The 22674-nt window shown below is 36.7% G+C and overlaps 3 protein-coding genes across 3 annotated transcripts; all 3 read right to left on the reverse strand.

The window, feature by feature from the left end:
* Positions 1-2093: 2093 nt before the first annotated feature.
* Positions 2094-5893, reverse strand: LOC140745162 (organic cation transporter protein-like). The gene is made up of 6 exons (XM_073076932.1): positions 5418-5893; positions 4677-4899; positions 4007-4262; positions 3287-3928; positions 2652-2833; positions 2094-2249 (listed from the first exon to the last, which is right to left on the reverse strand). Exons 1-6 carry the CDS (start codon positions 5618-5620, stop codon positions 2094-2096), a joined length of 1662 nt encoding a protein of 553 aa, XP_072933033.1. The 5' UTR covers positions 5621-5893.
* Positions 5894-7539: 1646 nt separating this feature from the next.
* On the reverse strand, positions 7540-13496 carry LOC140744675 (organic cation transporter protein-like). Its single transcript, XM_073076285.1, has 6 exons — positions 12976-13496; positions 12294-12516; positions 11119-11374; positions 8696-9337; positions 8174-8355; positions 7540-7755 (listed from the first exon to the last, which is right to left on the reverse strand). The coding sequence occupies exons 1-6, from the start codon at positions 13182-13184 to the stop codon at positions 7594-7596; spliced, it is 1674 nt and encodes a 557-aa protein (XP_072932386.1). The 5' UTR covers positions 13185-13496; the 3' UTR covers positions 7540-7593.
* Positions 13497-18820: 5324 nt separating this feature from the next.
* On the reverse strand, positions 18821-22365 carry LOC140745124 (organic cation transporter protein-like). Its single transcript, XM_073076896.1, has 6 exons — positions 21931-22365; positions 21360-21588; positions 20469-20724; positions 19734-20357; positions 19467-19648; positions 18821-18976 (listed from the first exon to the last, which is right to left on the reverse strand). Exons 1-6 carry the CDS (start codon positions 22119-22121, stop codon positions 18821-18823), a joined length of 1638 nt encoding a protein of 545 aa, XP_072932997.1. The 5' UTR covers positions 22122-22365.
* Between the last annotated feature and the right edge of the window lie 309 nt (positions 22366-22674).

The raw sequence follows: 22674 nt of genomic DNA on the forward strand, positions 1-22674 counted from the left end.
ATATATAATACTTTTCTTTTATAATATCTAAGAAGCAAACGAGCATGTAGTCCATCTGGTGGCAAGTGGTCTTTGCCATCAGATGGACTTGCTACTAACTCTACATAAATATGAGTTCTACCTGAAGCCGATCACATATAACGTGCCACTTCTGAAAAATGTCTTCCTTATATGGAAGTCTGCAGTCGTCTACGTCTTCCACCGAAACGCAAGAATTACTGAAAACTTTACTAGAAATAGGCGTGGGGTTGGTTCGCCCCCAATTTTTTACCACCTTCCAATCATGATCATGATAGGAAAAGACATTATGCTCGAATTAATAAAGTTATATTTATTACGAGTTGGCAACGTGCTTTCATTCGCGTTTAAAATAGTAAAAGTATTTTTTGTGAAATAAAAGTTGTTTTAAGATAAAAGTACTTCTTATAACGTCTGCTAAGTGCCAATGAAAGTCGCCTCAAAATAGGTCCAGCCGTTTCAAAGAGTAGCTGTAATAAACACTGTACATACTTTAATATTATGTATTTAGTAAAAAGTTGTTTTATATAATAACGCATATACGAATTCACACACACATGCTAACATATCGTGATACACTTATTGAAAGTGTAAGACCAAAATATTATATTTGTGAGATGAATCAGTCCCACGTAGACAATACGCACTCGTGCCAAAACGTGCCAAACTTACACGCGCCAGATATTGTGTATTTTGCGTATTAGTACGTAGTTGCGTAGTAGTTTTACGTTTAAGGCGATTTTTGGCTCGAAATATCTCTTACTGACCTTTTTTCTTTCAATAAGTACTGTTTTCCATTGATAACCGTCTAGGAAAGTACCTGTCGATGTAGTAGCGTCAGAATCATTAGGCTGATTGATTCCGAAATAATTATAGAACTAAATAGTCTATAAAATATACACATGTAATCAAATACATAATTTATATAGAGCGCCTGACAGATATAGTCAGCAATCTACTCTACAATCGTGTTTACAACTTAATTTTGTTGTAAATTTACTATCATGCTCACATAGTAACAAAATCTACGAGGGACTTTTACGTATATTTGTTATTCATTATTGATACTTTGTAGATATTGTATTGTTACAATAAAACGTCATGACGTCATGGTATTATATTAAATTATTACACTGATTCTTGGAAATATTATTTACTATTTTTAAGATGACATCTATAATATATTTATTATCGTTTAATAATAATAATACTCTATTACTGTGATGATGTCGTAATTTGGATTCATATAACAAAAAGTGGGAGAAATATTAAAATAATATAGTTCAATATATAAAATTTAATCGTTCAAATAAAAAAAAACATAAGTAACAAAAAATCTATAATTTAATACACAATATATCAAGTAATTGAATTAAATGTAATATCACAACATATTTTTTATAATTACAAAATGTCATTATATCTTTATCATTATATTTCTCATTCTTTGATTTTAGTGTTCTCTCAAGGTAATTAATTCGTAAGGTTTTAGGTATTAAAGTTTGAAAGTGGTAGAATCCTTTATGGTCCGACTCTGGCGGCACCAGCCCCACACGCATTTCTGCTTAATAACAACAATGTTGAGCGCTATTGTGTTCTGTTTTGAAGGGTGTGGTAAGAGCGACACCCCACTCGTACTTTTCGAGGCATTCTAGAGTGGTCCTCAGGGGTAGCGGTGCACTTGTGACCAACCTCTGTTAGGAATATCTAATCCTATCTGGAGTTGATTATAGATGTCCTTACGGGAAAATAATAGCCATTTACTATATTTTAAAAATCGTATTAAAATTATATATTAGATGTTTAACGGCGAAGGAAATATCGTAAAGAAATTTAGAAATCTTGAAGCCGTTGCCAGTAGGTTCATGACAAATATAAAGTACTATAGATTATTTAATATTTAATGGCAACACTGAAATAGTAGTAGAAAACTATTGATATACACACGTAGTAAATTATGTTAATTTACTCAAAAATCTAGTTCGTTGGTACCACTTGTCTTTTACCCCTATTTACGATTTGTATATTAAGATAATATTCAATAGCATATCCTAAAGTATAAAAGCACTAAAGCTTCAGGTATCAGTGTTGGTGCCTATGCGATCAGCTTGCTCCATGGTGTCGGGCAGCTTGGCGCCCTTCGTCTCCGGCGTGAGGAACACCAGCGCACCTGACAGCAGGCCGAAGCCGGCGAATAGGGCAAAGGGCAGCTCGTCCCATACTGCTGCCCCCTGGAAATTATTAAACATCATCATTATCGTGATATTATTATCTTAAATCTGCTGTATGGGAGAAATACATTTCCGAGGTGTTCCAACTTAGTCCTCAAAAGTAGCGTCACATCTGTCACTGATTAATTACATTACACTTGTCTTTAGAACAATAACGTCAGCAGCGTCACTGCGTCGGCCAAGAAAGATACTTATAACGTATTAACATAATATATATGCATACATACATAAAATAATATTTATATTATAACAAAGAGTCTTCGAGTATGAAATCGATAACAAAATATCTAAAAACGTTGTTGAACCTTTTTTTACGTAAATCGTAGTACATCATACTCGTATATTAAACTTACAGTTTTAATGATTTTTGTAACAATAGGTCTTGCAATACAATATACTTACAAACGCAGGTGTGAGTGGAGCGATGATGGAGCCAATCCTGCCGATCATGGAGCAGAAGGCGAACAGGGTGTGGCGGTGCTTCGTGGGGTACAGCTCCGCCGTGTACACGTAGAGCGTGGTCACCACCGTGGAGATGCTGTACTTGCCGATCAGGTACACTGCTAGGGAGAGCCCGTACTGGTCTACAAGGGAAAGAGACATAGGTGGTGACAAAAAGTAACAAACCTTTGCGGTTCCACTCTAGGGATGCCTAGCATCACATCCCTTTCAGATTAATTACACCAGTGTTAAGTGTTGCTGAGTTCTACTAAAGTGTTTGATCTAATCTGGGATTGATTACAGACGTCCATGGTCAGTAATAGCCTTTTACTATCAAATGGACTGCGTACTAATTTGCTAATTTCATGGTCTAAAACAAGTTTACAAGAAAAATGTTTGTAATTGCGTGTCATCGTTTCAGCTATCTTTTTAGATACAACTCTACTTCATTTTAATGTTTTTCCAGATATATTATCAAATAACAATGCTAGATTATGATATAATAATTTAGGCATGTTAAACCCTAGCATAAATAAAACTTAACTCACTGATAAATATAGATAATCAAAGTATTAATTCAGGAATTTACAACTCACCGTTTGGCATAAAAATATATCCAATCTGACAGGCGGCGCAGATCCAATATGCCGTGGTAAGGACAATTTTCCTTCCAACTTTACTCATCAAGAACACAGCAGTCCAGAAACCAGGTATCTCCACTGCTGACACCGCCATGTAGTTAAGGTATTGGTTGCCGCTCATGTTCACAGAATTAATGGATAGGCCGTAGTAAATAAATGTCATGGTAATCCACCACACCGGAGCCACGATACATCGACAGAGCACAGCTTTGTGACGGAACACCTCCACTATTAACAAAGGTTCATTCGTCTTTTGTAATTTCTTCAGTTCCACACGTCTATTTTCTTCTTCAGCACAGTCCTTCAGCATTTGTAGTGATTTTTCAGATAAAGTAGTACGATTGACTCTTGCGATCTGCTTCAAAATTTTCTCCGACTCATCATATCGACCTTTACTCATCAACCATCTGACAGATTCGGACATGATCCAGAAAAACGCTATCGCTGTTAACTGTGGGGCGTAGAGACTGAGGGTTAACTTCCTCCAGTTAGGCACCGCCCAGGCAATCAGAGCCATTAGGACCTGGCTAACCGCGAAAGAGCAATTTAAAATAGCACCCGTTGGCAATCTGTATTTTGGACCCATGACCTCCATTACTGTTGACAAGAAAAGTTATAGATGAATCACATTCTTCCATAAATAATGATATCCTAGCCATTTACATTGAAACTTACACATAACATATACGCACGCGAAACCACCAGATCCTAAAGTAGACTCAATAAATGTGGAGATGACGTATCCAATGTACGTGTTGGCCCAGTAGCGCACAATTCCCAGCCACGCACCGTTGAACACCACGATACTCAGGACTGTCTTGCGTCCCCATCGGTCTGACATGTACCCCGTTATTGGCATTGCTACGAGGGTTCCGAAGGTCCGCACTGATCCTATAAGGGAGCGACGCCATTCATCACAAGCAAGATTAAACTGAAAAAGAACCATCAATAACATTTGTAATCTATGAAAATAAACGCAAAAATAACACTCGCTATCGATGGAAACATCATGGTAGCAAAAAGGTCGTAGAATGTGTTTTTGCTACAACTATATAAGCCATGAATTAAATGTTATTTAGTATCCAGTACTCTAGGTATTATCTTTGAAAAATATGTTCTAATCGCTTAAAAGTCATCAGGACAAACTGACAAAGGATTGTAAAAATGTATTTATTAGTAATCTTAGTGCAATGGACCTATTTATTTCTAACAGTACTGATAATCTGCAGTAGCAATAAATAAGTAAGTCCATTCCACTGAAGAAATAAGTAGTTCTAACAGGACTGCTCCTATCGCTACAGGTCATATAAGACTGCATCACACATACCAATACTAAACAACTTACATCATAAACAATAGAGTTGGTGTTCTCATACACAAACCCCTCACAGTTGACGGTCCTGTTGCGGTCAAACAGTTCAGCGGGACAGTGACCGCTTCTGGAGGAGGCCACGCTCGCGAACCGCACGCAGTTGTCGAAGGAGTTGCCGGCGGCAGGGACTGCGTTCAGAATCCATTCTGGTTCGAACTCTGTAACGCCGTCTTGCTCGCATTCTGGGATTACACATCTGGAAGCGTTGTACTGTATTAGTTACTTTTTACAGACTTCGAGTAAGGAGGACTTTTTGAATACCTACTACCGCCACCATTATTTCTATTTATGCTGAAACCAGAATGAATTGTGATTTGAAGGATGTTTACTGTAATTAATGTATAATTTTATGAGGCCTTTCCCCACAGTTCTCAGTATTAATAATGTTCTGTAATCAACGTCAGATTTAGTAAGAGTCATCTTTGAGGTAAAATGGTTACTTAAAAGCAGAATAAAAAATACAATAAAACTGTAAGCCTTAACATGAAGTAAAGTAATTAATGTAATGTGCGTTTATACTTCATTTAGATTCAGATAAGTGGTAATAAAATTAATTAAATAATTATAATGCTTCACTATTTTTAACTTTCAAATACACATTGCGATTTCCCGATATACTAAGTTAATAAATTAATTTGTGGTTCTAAATTATTATAATGTAAGGAATACGTAAATTTATTTGTTTATCAAACATAAAAATTGTATCCAATGTACCTTGTTCTGATCCTTGCAGCAGTAAACACAAACTCGTTAGTGGTCCAGCCGATGAAGATGACAGCGAGCACCGCGAGCAGCACCACACGCACCTGGTACCGGCCCAGCTGCCCCAGCTCCTCCACCAGGATCGTGTCCAGGTCTATCCTCTGCCTCCACTTCCCCTCTCCACTCACCGACGAGCCTTTCTCCAACGACGCCATCGCGAATACAATTCGTCCACGAAAATAGAACACTTAGTTTCTTATCTCTTGATTTATACAAGGCTTTTGATATAGCGACATTCAACAAACATAATAGATATATACGTACTAATATAGAAAACAAAAAATAATAATTTACAACTGTACTATTTTTTTTGTTTTTATTTTCAACTAACTTTCACCCAAGTGACAAAATCAGCCTACCGGGCTCACCTTGGTTGAACACAAAACAAAACTGATAATATGTAAAAATACGGTAATACAAAATTACCATATTTATTGTTTAAACAGTGACAGCAGATGAAACAGCAATATGTTGACATTGATGACGATGCAGCAAGTGGGACCTGCCTTTACAAATACTCGTTGTACAGAAATAGTTATTCTTTATATAACAAAATTATTATTATTATTGTCACGAGTTTAATGAAACAATAAATGTTAATTTTTTTTGGTATACGGAATTATTAATAATTAAAAAGTTCCTTACTTTTATCATTAAATCTACATTTATACGTTAATTCAAGAAAATGAAAACCAAAACATCATTAAATTATGAAATGTGTGTGTGTCATTAAGAAAGCACCAATCACGATATATTTTTTACAACTCTAATGTCACAGTACTAATTGCTTGGTTATTTTTTAAACCAATGAAATATTATTATTTTTAGGAAACTATTGGTATTAAGTTACTTATTCATTACATGGATGTTTGTATTAAATTCTGTTTAGTAAATTGTTATTTATTTAATGAATAATTTAATGAATTTGAAGGTGGTAGAAGCCTTTGTGGTTCGACTCCGGCGGCACCACCGCCACACCTATTTCTACCTAATAACAGCAGTGTTAGGCGCTGCTGTGTTCCGGTTTGAAGGGTGTGGTAAGGGAGACATACTTCTCCGAGGCGTTCCAGCTTAGTCCTCGGGGGTAGCGGCGCATCTGTGGCCGACCTCAGGTAGGAATATCTAATCCTATCTGGGGTTGATTACAGATGTCCATGGGCGGCAGTAGCCACTTACCAACAAGTGGACTGCATGCTCGTCTGCTACTCTTATATAATAAAAAAAATGCAATTTTAGCTAGTTGTAGAGACAGACAAACCTCTATAAAATTTTCATATAATCATAAATTTCGCTATCTTGCTACGAGTATATTGTAGTATATTATCAGTTCGATATCCGACATCTCACGAGACTATTAGATCTAAATAGTCAAAAACTCCGAAGGTTATATTTCGCATGCTTATATTTATGAGATTATCTTATCGTAATCGTAAAACATTATATTAAAATAAAATTCAGAGATATTCAATGATAACGGCTGCCTACAGACTTCTGTCAATTAAACTCAGATATAATAAGAGAGATAATAATACAGAAGCAGTGCGAACTACGAAAACCTTCAAAATTTCATAAAACTATTGCTGATATCTGTGTTGTGCTTGTTAACTTAAATATTTTATAAGAACAATAGCTATTACAACTTTCCATGTCTTGTCTCTTTCCGACATTACGATTGTTGTCTGCGTGTAAAGATTCCGAGATTAGTATCAGTTATTACACGATAATAATCGTTAAATATTTGAAAATACCCACCAATTATTTAAAAATAGAAACTGACTGATAGGAATAAAGAAGAAGACACCGAAAGTATTAAATTATCTTCAGTTTATTTATAACTTATCAATAAATACTTATAAATAGGTGAACCTTACAATGTAACCATTAATAATAGATAATATCAATAAAGTGAATGCGAAGAAAATTGTGTTTATGTATATTACTTTTGAAATTGAAAAAAAAATATCACCTACAATATACATACATTTCATAATACGCCATTTAATGTATATTACTGTATAAAATAAATTAATATTATGGTCATTTTTTCAAAATTTTCACGTTCACTTAATATCAATCACTTTGTAATTTTCATTGTCTTTACACATGCGTTCGCGTATGAAGCTTCAGATCAAGAGACCACTTTCTTCTTGTTGCTGAGCTCGACGGCTTCCTCCATGGTGTCAGGAAGCTTGGTGCCCAGGGTCTCCGGCGTCACGAACACCAGGGCTCCAGAGAGCAGAGCGAAGCCGGCGAATAAGGCGAAGGGTAGGTCGTCCCATACTGCTTTACCCTACACAGAAATCGCTTTTAATACAATGTAACAACTAAGAATATGGCTAAGGGAGATTTTGATACACCATCAAGGAGCGCAACAGTAATCTGTACCTATTTTAAAATAGGTATAAATTTGATGAACCGAATTGGTATTAATTCCAACGAGTGTTTTCTTGGACATTTCGCGCCTTGTGATAATATTACCACAGTTACACATAAAACGATTATAGCTCATATATTACATCGAACGATAAGTTTATTGCTATATGAATTCTTATAATTGTAGTAACCGTAGTAGTAATAGGACAAGAGTCCCATGGAGTTAGTCAAAGGGACATTGTATCTGTTTCACAACACTTCTATAATTAGTGCAGCGGTAATGTCTTCGTAATCCATATAGATGCAGATAATAATAGCATCAAACAAATACTTACAAAGGCAGGAGTGAGAGGCGCAACGATGGAGCCGATCCTGCCCATCATGGAGGAGAAGGCGAACAGGCTGTGGCGGTACTTGGTGGGGTACAGCTCCGCCGTGTACACGTAGATGGAGGTCATCACCATCGCAATGCTGTACTTGCCGATCAGGTACAAAGTCAGGGAGACGCCGTACATACCTGAAAGATACATTAACATGTTCTAGGTCCTCACCTCTTCTGCAGATTGTGGAATAAATATTATAGGATCGTCGGTATTTTAGTATATTATTTTAGTGGTGTACAAATTAATTGAAGTTGTTGTAAGATTTGACAAAACCGTAACGGCCCTTTAAAATGCTGTAATCGTTAATTAAATATATTAGTATAGAGTTAACTGAATTGAGATTAAGAATTATTTTATTCATTTAATAATATTTCATCCATAGATTACATGTTTGCCATTATTTTTAAAGATGAGGGAGGTCCAAGGCATACTCTATTTTCTATCATTATAAACAAGCATAAATATTTAACTTACCATCTGGCATGAAAATGTATCCAATTTGGCAAGCAGCGCAAATCCAGAATGATCCAATTAGCACTGGCTTTCTTCCGATACGGCCCATGAGAAGCACCGCTGTCCAGTAGCCGGGGATCTCCACCGCCGACACCGCCACGTAGTTCAGGTACCGGTTGCCGGACATGTTCACCGAATTAATTGACATGCCGTAGTAAATAAAGGTCGTGGTAATCCACCACACTGGTGACGTCAGCACCCTCGCTAGGATCACCTTGTGCCGGAATACTTGCACTATGAGCCATGGCTCCTTTTCTTTCTCTTTTTCTTCTAATGCTTTGATTCTTTTTTCTTCCTCTGCGTTCTCTCTCAGCAATTGCAACGATTTGTCCGATAATGTCTTTTTGTTAATACGAGCGACCTCCTTCAAAACGGCTTCGGATTCGTCGTAGCGCCCCTTGCTCATGTACCACCGAATGGATTCAGATACGAACCAGTAGTAGGATATGGTGATAAGCATAGGAACGTAGAGCGTGAGTGTGAGGTTCCTCCAGTTGGGTACGCCCCACGCGATGAGGCCCAGCGAGATCTGTCCGAGTGAGAAGCACGTGTTCATCGTGGCGCCGGCTACCACGCGGAATTTGGGACCCATCAATTCCATCACTAGAAAATAATATAAAAATATTTATAATTACTACATACTGAATTCAAGTTATACAACTTAAAAAATAGGAGTATATGTCATTTATAAGAAGCAATACGATTAAAATATATGGAAAATATGATCAAATTTTGAAATTATATTTAATAATCATGTTACATGTGTAACAAAGTTGAATATCTTAATATACAGTACGTTAAATCTTTTTTTATTTTGTACAAACTTTTCCAATCTTACTAGTCAATTCATAATAATACATATCAGTACACTTTGGTTGTAGCGCATGTATTCAACAGTGGAAAAGTAAGTTAAGGCTTATGATGATAGTTTTTCCATGAGCCCAACAGTTCCCGTCGTCATCACGCCGGCAGATAGTGATATGTCTACGTTTAATCCCTTGTGTAAAATGTAATATCTTTTATCTGAAGTCTATAACAATGTATGTCCAAGTATTTATGAGCATCAGATGACCATACAATTTTCCTTTGTTCGCTTATCTATTAATGCCTCTTTGTCAATTTAAAAATAACTTTTAATAAGTTTTTATTTAAATATTTTGTACATTTGTGGTTGTAAAATAAAAGTAGATAATAATAAAGAAGTTGTATATATAAAAGATATAGATATAAGTCTATATATATATAAAAGAGAAAAATGATCACTACGTAACTGATGTCTTATGTCAAAGTCTAAACTATGAAATCCGAATAATAGACTTATACTTAGATCTTATATTTCTATACTATACAATGAGCCATAACAGCTACCAATAAATACGAATACAGATCTCCACTTATAAATTCTATTCAAATTTTGCTACTTGCGTTCATTACGTCATTTACATTTACTATCGATATAGAATATTGGCAAGTAGAAATGATTTGTAAAATTTTCTATGAAGAGTCCAATAATAGGTACGGATAATTCTACGATGACACATCTCTTTTCAGCTGCTCAAAACATTTGCAATGTTGTCATGTTAATATGAAGTATAACTATAAAGCTTACGACGAAAGAAGTTGAATATGTAATATTTAATCAGCTTAATCACGTTACTTTTCCGATACCTAAAAGTAAACATAAATCAATGTCGAAAACGTGATTATGATAACGTACTTATATCCAAATAATAAATCAATCAAGGATGCATCAATCAAAGATAAAATCAAATTCCTGCATTAATAATATTATAGAAAAATATCTGAGTACAATGTACTAATAATTACATCAACAATATTATTACGAAAACTTTTACATAATTGATGTACCTACATCAAAATGTATGGTAATATATTGGAATACATATTGGACAAGCTGTTTACGTCGTTATAGAAAGAAATATATCGAACACAGCCTTCAGAACTATATACTATACCAACATTTGTTGGAATTATTTTTTACTTTGTTATAGAAGTCGATTGTATTTTTTTGTTAAAATTTTGAAAAAGCCTTTTTTAAATATCAGACAAACACTCCAGATTTTACGTAGGTATTTGATTATTACGAACTTGTCACTGCTTTTACGATGACGATTAAAATTATAACGAGGAAATCTACATGCTTCCGAGTAATATTATTGAGTTCCTAAAACGTGGAGTCAACTAACTTAATCTTTAGAAGTCAGAAATTTTGTGAGAAAACTTCTATTGAGCAGTTGGATATGAGTATGTAGATGAGATTCATCAAGCAGCGGAATAGTAATAGACCGCTCATTTATAACAAATGATTATTATAACCCGTAATTTTATTTACCTTAACAATTTGAAGTCAAAGTCATACTTACAGAGAATATACGCGCAGGAGAACCCTCCAGATCCGAATGTGGCCTCAATGACTTCAGAGACCAGGAACCCTACATAGGTACCCGCCCAGTAGCGGACGATGCCAAGCCAGGCCGTGTTGAAGATGTTGACGCAGAGGGCCACGCGGCGGCCCCACCGATCCGAGATGAAGCCCGTAATGGGCAGCGCGAACAACGTGCCGAAAGTACGCACGGAACCAATGAGGGTCCGACGCCATTCGTCGCAAGCCAGGTTATACTGTGAACAAATTGGAAATCGTATGAATCAGTGTTTTAAAGAAGTATTATTAATGTTAAAATTAAGATTGCTCAGAAACACAAAGAAACATATACTAAGGATGATAATTTCAAGGATGATAAAAATCGTCAGCAAACACCGAATATGCCACATTAGTTTCATATGGTATCTACAATTCTTTACACTACCAAAATGTTGGTAACTGGTTGGTATGAATTTCGTTTATGTTTTGACACTTAAATGCGTAGTAGCCATGATTATTATCAATAAATTTGTCAATAACGGAAGAGTATCAATAAACAAAATCAATGTCAACGATTTTAATCGACATTATCAAAGTTTTACATAATTAAATTAAACCAAGTTCATTACTTCCGATTGATTAGGGCATGAATTATTTTTTGTTATAATGAATCGCAGTCGCCATTGTGATACTCCTCATTATGTATTTCCGCTATTACTTACAAATATCTTATTTAATGACTTCAAAAATAAAAGACTTTTTATTTTACAAGATGTCTTGTGGTATGTGATTCTGTTAACATTTAACAACCAGAAAATATCTCGATAGAGTTGACAAATAATTATCTGCTATATCCTTCAGATTTGAACACATTTATTTACGCAGTCGAAGTTGGCATGAACGTCTCTACATCTGTATTTTTTTTTATGCCAGAGTTATCGAGTTTCGTAATGTATATATAGTAGTATTCTGTATTAATCCTTAGACTAAAATTATATAATTTTTGCATTCAAAATTTATTGTTATCGTGTGTCCATCACAGCGTTGTGAATTGTAGTTTATGCCCATAATTGAGGTGACACTCACCAAGATTTTATTGTATAGCTACCCCAAATAAAATGTATTAGTGTTTACTTCGTCGGTACAACAATTAAACAAATATATAAAAATCCTTACATCATATACAACAGTATGCGTGTTCTCATACACGAAGGTCTCGCAGGGCACCACCCGGCTGCGATCGAACCACTCCGCAGGGCAGACATCGGACCTGGGCATGGAGGTGTTGGCGAAGCGCGAGCACTGGTCGAAGGAGCTGCCACTCGGCGGCACCGCGTTCAGGATCCAATCTGGTCTGAACTGCTGCGTGCCAGCAGCCTCGCACTCTGGGATCAGGCATCTGTAAGCAAATGATATTACTTTAGCAGCTCTTAAACTCCATATTTAGCGTATATTAACTGAAGTATTTTCCAGACGATTAAAATTGACTTTAGCAGTTCTTCACATTCATATTAAGCTTATTAACTTAAGATAGTTTGTGGCAAATGCAAGTTATTGTTCTGTTTTAATTTTAAGAAGCCCTAGATTTTACATTACTCTAGATACGCGAACAGATGAAATTGAAAATACTCCCATAAAGATATTATGGGAGTTACAATTATTTTATTCTACTACTACTATTTGTATCATTGGGCTTAAAAATAAACATATTTATAGTTTCTGGTTATTTATCAAAATAAATAGGGTTGCTAGAATATTTTTAATTTCAGTCAAAAATTATATCACGTTATTTTATAATTCAATATCAATTAAATCAGAACGGCATTTCCAAAAACCATATTAACGTATTAATATTTACCTAGTGGGAATTCGGGCGGTGGTGAAGATGTACTCGCCAGCGGCCCATGCCGCGAAGATCACGACCAGCACGGTCATGGCCAGCATCCTGAGCTGGAACCAGCCGAACTGCCCCAGCTCCTCCACCAGGATCGTGTCGAGGTCCACCTTCTTCACCGGCCGCCCTTCCTCCGTACTCCCGCCATTCATTTGAGCCTCTTTCTCCACCATCTTTGTGTATTGTTGCTACTGCTACCACGACTCCTTTCTTACTGAGCGAACTGTCTTTCTCGTCTGACGAACCTTCCGCACATGACAATGTATTAATCTAAATTTTATTTATAATTTTATAGATAAGGGTAAAGATTATTATTATTGAGTGTGTCAAAATGTATGTATCGTAATTGTTCATATATACATGGTGATTTTTTTTAAGTGTGCGCGGTTGACTAAAATATTAATGTTGGCGAAAAGCGCTGATTATGTCATCCTGTATATAATTATAATATAATGGACGTAGCAAAGATTAAGCATACGTTTCACCAGATGTTGAAATTATTCAAATGATGAAGAAACTATTCCAAAGAGAGTACTTATATTACAATCATATGATAGTAATATAAAACCAGCCAGAACATAGTAGCATTGAACTGATTATGGCAGTAATGGTGGTAGAGATGATGACGACGTCACAGGAAACCTGTAGATTTCTATTCTATATGTTTATCTCTTTTAATAAATGACTTTAGATAATCGTTCCGATTTCAACTACTCTACAGTAAGAAAACGGAAAAATAAAAGCAACAAAGAATACTTTTGTTTCTAAAAGTATTTTTATTACAGCGCTAAAATTTATTGTTAATAGATAATGAAACGTCGATATGCGACGCAAACTCGCTAATTTGCCTATCTGCAAACATTAGTTGTGTCTATATGATCACGGTAAAATGTATGTCGTGGATATCGTTGTTTAATAAGATTGCTAATGTTATTGTCTTAGTACCTGTACTTCAGGTAAACGCCGTGACGTCACTTTTGTTTAAAAAGGTGCGCCATGCTAGTCGTATTGGAGAATGAGGGTAGTTTATCGTGCAACACGGACACGGACACGGCTCCAATACGAAACTGCCCGTTTACCTAAGTAACGCATTTGATCGCTATTTGTTTCAATAGGCTATCATAGCCCTCGCTATGGTTACTTTGCTATATACTTGACCGACTGATTCATCATCAACCCATTAATGTCCCACTGCTGGGCACGGGTCTCCTCTCATAATGAGAAGGATTAGGACATAGTCCACCGCGCTGGCCAAGTGCGTATTGGTAGACTTCGCATACCTTTGAGATTTTTTATAAATCTCTCAGGTATGCAGGTTTCCTCACGATGTTTTCCTTCACCGTTTAAGCAAGTGATAATTAATTTCTAACCGACCGACTGATTATGATAACTTATTTTATTATTATTGAATTATTGACTGACGTGTCCCTTTGATGTCCTAATCGTGTTTTCTACGACATGTACTATTATGCTATTTTTATTTAAAATAATAATATATAATAATAATAACGTAATGCAAAATAAACTATTAATAACTAGCTTTTACCGGCATTTACCGGCTTCACTTGTGTTAATGTATACACGTGAAAGACCAACGAAAATACAATGTTCTAATAACTAGGCAGTTGGTACTACAGAAAGTTGATATACGAGTACCTTCTATTAGTTGTTGCTAAGTTTTAGTTGTGCAACGCCATCTAGTACAGTATGAGCAAATAACTTTGGACATTAGTAACGTTTACTATCACAAACAAAACCAAAAACATATTTTAAAATTTTATAAGTTCTTTTAGTACTTGATATCATAGTAGTTAATAGCAGTACGTGTACTAAAAATAAAAAAAAATTCAACCAATTCTATCTTACGTACTCCAAGGTCAAAAAAAACTTGGTTTAGTACCTACATAGTGCTGAAGTTAGCGCTTCAGTAAGTATGATTATGCAATATGATTGTATATATACTCGTATGTATATAAATGTATGCAACCAATGCCTGACTTCTATTGTTTAGGTTGTAGGCACCATTACATTAACAGGAATAAGGAATTGACAGTCAAATTTTCCATCATATCATGTTATCTTAGATATTTAGTGTTCATTCTAAGTTTCTTAAAATTTGTGCCGGCAGAAGTTATCATAAATGACGTAAAAACAGGGATATTGATGAGGAGTACCACCCGATAATTCAAATATCCCATAATTAGACCATATCAAGGTATGAACGTACCGCAATGAAACACCCTTTCAAATGAAAAAATAAATTGAAATTGGTTCCGGAATACTCGAATTATAAAATTATATATACAGTTTATAAAAAAACCTAATTTACTAGAGTAACTCAGAAAGTCGGGGTGGTTCCGATTTTCTCGGGAACAGTGGCATTTTCCGAGATGAAAAGTATTCCATGTCCTATTCGAGATCCCTGACAACATGTGTACAAAATTTCATACTCGTAACAATCGGCTCGGTAGTTAAGCGTACCAAACAAAAAAACTCAATTCAACTCAATAATAATATCTTCACTTCAATAATAATATTAGTTAGGATAATAAAATTCACCCGGTCACCCGCCGCGAGGATGAGTTTGTGGGACTATTATGGTATAATTTTGTCAGCTCATTGCTGTCCTTGAAAAGCCCATATCGGTTTTACAATGCCACAACTTCCTTCTTCATTTCATATTTATATCTTTATAGTATTCAGTTTTCAGAAAATATGTTGCAAAAAATCAATTTATCAGTAGATAAGTACGAATTGATTGTTTAATGCCAAAAGCTGTAGAGCGTAAAAAAAGATAATATAATTGGATTGGACCAGTTTTTATACTTGTTGCAGATTATGCAGTTATTACGTATTTTCTACATAATATTTTATTTGTAGGCAAATTAAACGGGGTTTTCACTGAGTCAGAGCCACAAACACTCATATTCATATCTTCAATCTATTTTTTTATAATATGGGAGTAGCAGACGAGCTTGAAGTCCACCTGATGGTAAGTGGTTACTGCCGCCCATGGATATCTATAATCAACCCCAGGTAGGATTAGATATTCCTACCTGGAGTCTGCCACAGGTGCGCAGAGCACAGCAGCTCTCAACACTGCTGTTATGAGGTAGAAACAGGTGTGGCGGTGGTGCTGCTGGAGTCGAACCACAAAGGGACCTACCATCAAGTTGAAATTAATCATTTAGACGCATAATTATAGGATAAAACAAGAACCCGATTGTGGTGATCAGTATGATGATATAGGAGTAGCAAACGAGCTTGCAGTCCACCTGATAGTAAGTTGCAACTGCCGCCATAGACGTCTGTGACTACCTCCGTATTGAACAAGATCCATTTTCTCCACCACTCTAGAAGACTAAGATAGTCGCCTTACACCCATTTTTAAAATAAAGTATTTAATTACATAAATTAAGAAACTGAATAAATAAGTAAAAAAAACATCACTTCATTATTATCATGTATGTGCAAACAAACAAAACATTACAACTAATATTCTGAATACAAATAAAATCTAATCGACAAAAGATTGATTACGCGTAAAATTTAATTAGCGGCAATAATTACTTCATGTACTTTGATAATCCATAAGAATTTATTTAAAATATGATAATAATAATCACGATATAATAATTACCTGATAGAAGCGATTGGAAGTGCATGACTTCAAATGGATTAGAACTTATTTAATTAGGCTCATCATACAATTTCTGAAGCATCAAGATTTATTTTTTGTGGTAAGAGTCCAGAGTACAGGCGCAGAGCTCATTAGTGTTAATAAAAATACAACAGAAAACTCAGTAAAGCATAGTTAGTACTTAGCGAGGAAATAGTTCCCTAGAGTATTAGTTTAGCTCTGTAGTCAAAATAAAGTGAAGAGCTTTGATTGTGGTCACACTGAGCGAACATCAACCTAAAAGTATATCAAAACCGTTGATATTTGTAAAAAAGTAACATGTAATTGTGTCACCAGTGAAGTTGGTAGAACCCTTTGAGGTTCAACTCCGGCGGCATTACCGCCACACCTATTTCTGCCTCATAACAGCAGTCTTAAGCGCTGCTGTGTTCTGGTTTGGTAAGGGAGACATACTCTTCCGAGGCGTTCCAGCTTATACCTCAGGGGTAGCAGCGCAACTGTGACCGACCGGTAGTAATATCTAATCCTATCTGGGATTGTTTTCAGATGTCCATGGGCGGCAGTAACCAACAGATGCTCTGGATGCTCGTCTGCCAACTTTTTACTAGGCGCTTTTTTATAATATAGGATATAAAAAAGCGCCTAGTAAAAAGTTCTGAGCACCGAAATACAATGTAGAGTTAATGTGTCAAACATACTAATAAAGTAAGCGCCGCTGAAAAACCAGTTTTACTTTACATAATAAATTTTGATTTTACTTTATAACTAGTGACAATGAATACTTTTGAAAGGTAGAACCTGTATTGTTCGACTGGGTAGGTGCCAGTTGCACCTACCACACCAATTTCTAGCGCGCAATTCTTGCATTCCGATAGTAAAGTGTTAATAAATGTAGAGTCCGTCTTAGTCGTCAGCAATGTCAACGCATCTGTCATCTGGTGGAACTCCTGTTCTATTTGGAGATGGTAACAGATGTCTATTGGCAATCTCTGCCATATTATTACACAGTTACCACGAAGTATTTATTTTATTAATATCGTAGCGCATTCTTACAACTTTGCTATAAACGAATGCATCGAAATAAATAATTCCCGAAAATCAGATGTGGCCATGGATTTGGTTATGAGAAGGTAGTACGAATGTTTTTTGATGTGAAACATCTATAGCCGCACGTAAAACCGATTTCTGGCGTGGCGACGCATGCCGTGGCGCACGCTATACGATGGTATATATACAGTCTATATGCAGTAGTGTGTACGGTGTGGCGCCATGCGCAATCGAATTCAATAAATAGTCATCGTTATCTGGAAAAAAATCGTAATATTTTATTTTATCATTATGACATATTTAGTTCCTATCACAATATGTTCTTTTCTGCATATTACTTTAACAAAATAATGTCGATGTTTGACATCTGCCAGGCGTCCCGTGACGGCTCACATTTTTTTTAATAAGATATCCGCATATGTTTTCTCGGATTGACATTATTCAATAAATTTTGGAATTAGCCTAGAAGCACTTGAAAACCTTGAATAAGTGTAAATATAATCACAACTGTCACGGCTCCACGTGAAAGTTACGTACATAAACAAACTAATTAATTAATACACTATTTTGATGTTCTGCTATCACAATAATCCGTTAATACCCACTATCATTATCACGAAATAGGGAAATACTTTGTTCTAATCCATGATTGTAATAATAAGTTAAGTATTTCTAATCCTCTTGAGAAAAATGAAAATCTTTATTTAATACTTTGGAAGATGGTAGAGCCAGTTTGGTTCGACCAGGAAGGTACTATCGCCTCACTCATTACAGGGTGACGCAGTTCTAAGTTTCGGTAGAAGGGTGTGGTTGCTGGTTAGCTTACAAATGAGGTGACCATCTTCTTCGGCTTCAAGTATATTGAATTTTCAAGTATTTTGAGTTTCTTACATATCCATGACTTGCTACTCGAATCTTATGAAAAAGATACCAACATTCCTAAAGAAGATATTCACATATGTATAATTTTACTTAGCATTTGATATTGTATGTTTGCATACCATGATATAGGATATATGTTTGCATACCATGATATTGGCATAAAGTGGGTAAAAATTAATGAACAGCGAATGACTATAAATAAATGTATTCGGGTAATTAACGTAAAAAAGATGGCAAGGATTAGGCGGGTGTTTTTTTGCCGAGCTGTTGTGCTTCCTCCATGGTGTCGGGCAGCTTTTGGCCGAGCGTCTCCGGCGTCAGGAATATTAGGACACCAGAGAGAAGCGCGAAGCTACCGAAGAGAACAGACGGGAAACTCTCCCAAACCATCAAAGCCTGAAAACAACAAGAACAACGTTAAAATAGATAGTTAAAATAGATAGTGAATTAATGCAGCCCATGCAGGCAATACTTCAATAAGTACAACACAGGAAATTGTTTCTTGAAGTATTATCGATGATCTACAGAGAAAATGATATATACTACTCACTGCGTTGGCGCAACGACCCAAAGTAAGTCGATACTAAGAGATACCACTTCGACCTGTCCTGCGCCAACTCCAGTCAGTTATCTACCCGAAGCTCGCGCAGGTCCTTCATTTCTTCAACTTCTACCACTGAGCGTCTACCACTCGAACTTCCCAGGTATTCGCGTTTTACCGCCCGATCTTCCTCCATTCTGTGAGCCTTTATTTTGCCGATTATGTTTGACTCATCTCTTCATCATAATTTTTGGATTGACTGTAGCACTTTTTAAGTAGCATCGCTGAAAATACTTCAACATACTCATTCAGGACAAAATTTAGATTTATTTCACATAAACTTACAAGTGCTGGTGTGAGCGGAGCAGTGATGGAACCCAGTCGACCGATCATGGAGGAGAAGGCGAGCAGGTTGTGACGGTACTTGGTGGGGTACAGCTCCGCCGTGTACACGTATATCGATGTCATTACCATTGCGATGCAGAACTTGCCGACCAGGTACACTGCCAATGCCGCACCATCGTTGCCTGAAAGAAGACCCATAAGGATTGATTACCCTGATTACATAATTTGTATCTCAGTAGTTTATTTTTTTTTAATAATATTCTATACCTTCAGGTAAGAATGCAAATGTAAACTGGCAGGCAGCACATATCCAGTAGCCCCCGATAAGGACCGGCTTTCTGCCAATACGATCCAGCAGAAGGACGGCAGTCCAAAAGCCGGGGATCTCGACCGCCGCCACCGCCACATAGTTCAAGTACTGGTTACCGGAGAGGTTCACCGCGTTGATGTTCATCCCATAGTACACCAGAGTATTCGTGATCCACCAAATCGGAGATACCATGCACCTGAGGAGCACCATCTTTGACCTTATTACAAGAATTGGTAACCAGGGCTCTTTTATCTTCTCTTTATACTTTTCAGCCTCAGCCGTCGCTCGTAAGGCTTGAAGCGATTTCTCTGATAGTTCTTTCTTATTTCTCTTCGCCGCTCTTTTAAGAATCTCTTCAGACTCCTCATAGCGTCCTTTACTCATCAGCCATCTGACCGATTCAGATAAAATCCAGAAGTAGGACACGACAAGTAACTGGGGTGCGTATAGGACCTGAGTGAGACTGCGCCACGGCTGGACTCCCCAAGCTATAAAGCCTAGTAGTACTTGGCCCACAGCAAACATTGTAGATATTGTAGCTCCCGCTGCTACTCTGTACTTGGGACCGACCAGCTCCATGACTGAAAACATTTTACTTTATTGATACGGTTATGATATCAATCCTTAATTAACTTCTACTCAAAAATTTAAAGACAATAAAAAATATCATTCAAATTAAAGTGATATATTACCTAAAATATAACATGACGAGAAAGCGCCAGCTCCAACAGAAGATTCTAAAACTTCGAGAGTAAGGAACCATTCGTAGGAATTGACGAATGATCTCACAAGACCGATCCAGCCAGTGTTGAAAGCGTTGAGGGTGAGCGCGACACGCCGGCCCCAACGGTCGGAGATGAAGCCAGTGATTGGCAGCACCAGGAGAGTGCCGATGGTGCGGATGGAACCGATCAGAGAACGACGCCATTCATCGCAGGCAAGGTCAAACTGAAAACATGAAACTAAAGTATTAACACCAACATTATTTACCCAAGCGTACGTATAATAAATACTAATACGACGATTATTTTGATAATAGGTGCAAGAAAACATTTAACATCTTTATCTTTGATTAAATAATGCGTTATCATTATACTAATTAACTTTGATAAAGACCTCCTCGCGTGCTCCTTCAGAGGCGTAGGCTTTTTGTATCGCCAACCAAAGTTAATGCTTGAACAGATGAAAATAAAAAATAGCAAAATTGCTCACAAGAGGTGGTCAATCCTATGAAGTACATTTGGTACTGTAATAAGTTGATAGTTTGATAAGTATTTCTAACGTTGTAGACTATGACGGTAAGATAACTCCTCGAAGCAAATTGATAAACAATCATAAATCGCCGAAAACACCAATTTGTAACTCAAAGCATTTCTTGCGTTTCGGTGGAGGGGTATCCACATTCTTACATATAAGGTGACCAGTTTAGATTTCAGGGGTGACTAGGAATTTGTGATCGGCAGCAGGTAGAGTTGGAACTGGCTACAGACATTTATGTGCGGCAATTAGATCGTATGTCTTGTCTGCTCTATCAATCTTATAAAAAATAAGAAAATTGGTGGTGTGCTTGCAAAGTAACTCACATCATAGACGACAGTAAGGGAATGTTGGTAAACGTAACTGTCACAGGGCTCAGTGCGGGAGCTGTCGAACCAGGCGGCGGGGCAGACCCCGGTGACGTCAGACCCCTGGCTGCTGTTACTGAAGCGCTCGCATTGCTCGAAGCTGGTGAGGCTGGTGCCCGGAATGGCGTTTAGGATCCAGGGCGGCGCGTACTCTGGATTAGAACCATCACATTGTGGAATTCGACATCTGTAAATGCAATTTTAATTAATCTGACGACTGTGGATATCATGGAGATGAAATACATTTATTAATATTTTTATACAGAACTATTTTGATTTCGGTGTTGATGAGCTTTTTATTTTTATGTAATCATTAATGAATCAAGCCCTGGAGATCCGAATACAGATATTGGACCGAATAGAAATGATACTGGCCTACGGGGACACAGGACACTTTCATGAAAGAATTTCAGGTAGTAGAGGTACGACTAGACGAACAGATTCAGCATAGAATAGCATAACATTTCCAGAATTTACATATTCAGATTTTTCATATAAACCAAACTATGTATATTCTTTATTTCCTTACCTGGAAGGTATTCTTCCTACGGTGAAAATGTATTCCCCTGACGCAAACGCAGAGAAAATTACAGGCAAGGCTGCCAGCATCAGCGTGATAAACTGGTAGCGGCCGAACTGCCCCACGTCTTGGATCAAGATCGTGTCCAAATCCACCTTCTTGTCAACCCCATCGCTGTCACTTTTCTCCGTACTGCCCATTATAGTCTTAGATGATTCCCAAAGTTATCAGCACCTTCCCAACATGTGCCATGTAAGAGTTAACGACCACGTTTTGAATAAACAACAAGTTTTTGCATAACTTTGCGTGTTCGCATTAATCTTTATTACTCCAGATAAACAATTTATGATAGTTTATTTAAATACTTCGTATTAGATGGATGTTGATACCGCCACTTATCTTTGATCGTTTTATAATTCTACTAGCTTTATAACGCGACTTGGTTTCGCTGCGGCCAACATCCCACACCGCACTGGATTAAACTAATCAACCGTAACTTATTTTGTACCCAACTTTCTAAAGGAAATAAAAATCTACGGTGATGCGACGTATTATCAATCAAACGGCATTATAGTTTTGCATTAGTGACGTTACGATACTCAGGGCTTCATTTAATGGAATTTAGAAAAAAAAACCTGTAAGCCCATAAAACTAAATTCATGTATTCTTATTTCTTCATTTGCAAGCCCTTTCGAAATATTAACCGTATGATTTGATTTTGGCGATTTATGCGGTAGTACTTCGTCCCTTTTT

This window comes from Epargyreus clarus, unplaced genomic scaffold (assembly GCF_041222505.1).
Source record: "Epargyreus clarus isolate Ecla_fem2 unplaced genomic scaffold, WU_Ecla_fem_2.2 ptg000009l, whole genome shotgun sequence".
NCBI classification, from domain to species: Eukaryota; Metazoa; Arthropoda; class Insecta; order Lepidoptera; family Hesperiidae; genus Epargyreus; species Epargyreus clarus.

Bases quoted from the DNA above. Each gene is read 5' to 3' on its own strand.
- LOC140745124 (XM_073076896.1), bottom strand. From the start codon at position 22,121: ATGGGCAGTACGGAGAAAAGTGACAGCGATGGGGTTGACAAGAAGGTG. The intron at 19,649-19,733 runs GTATAGAATATT...GTCTTCTTTCAG, and splicing joins ATTTGCATTCTTACCTGAAG to GCAACGATGGTGCGGCATTG. The intron at 18,977-19,466 runs GTAAGTTTATGT...TGTTGTTTTCAG, and splicing joins CTCCGCTCACACCAGCACTT to GCTTTGATGGTTTGGGAGAG.
- LOC140745162 (XM_073076932.1), bottom strand. From the start codon at position 5,620: ATGGCGTCGTTGGAGAAAGGCTCGTCGGTGAGTGGAGAGGGGAAGTGG. The intron at 4,900-5,417 runs GTACATTGGATA...CAACGCTTCCAG, and splicing joins GCTGCAAGGATCAGAACAAG to ATGTGTAATCCCAGAATGCG. The intron at 3,929-4,006 runs GTAAGTTTCAAT...TCTTGTCAACAG, and splicing joins CGCGTGCGTATATGTTATGT to TAATGGAGGTCATGGGTCCA.
- LOC140744675 (XM_073076285.1), bottom strand. From the start codon at position 13,184: ATGGTGGAGAAAGAGGCTCAAATGAATGGCGGGAGTACGGAGGAAGGG. The intron at 12,517-12,975 runs GTAAATATTAAT...ATTTGCTTACAG, and splicing joins ACCGCCCGAATTCCCACTAG to ATGCCTGATCCCAGAGTGCG. The intron at 9,338-11,118 runs GTAAGTATGACT...ATTATTTTCTAG, and splicing joins CTCCTGCGCGTATATTCTCT to TGATGGAATTGATGGGTCCC.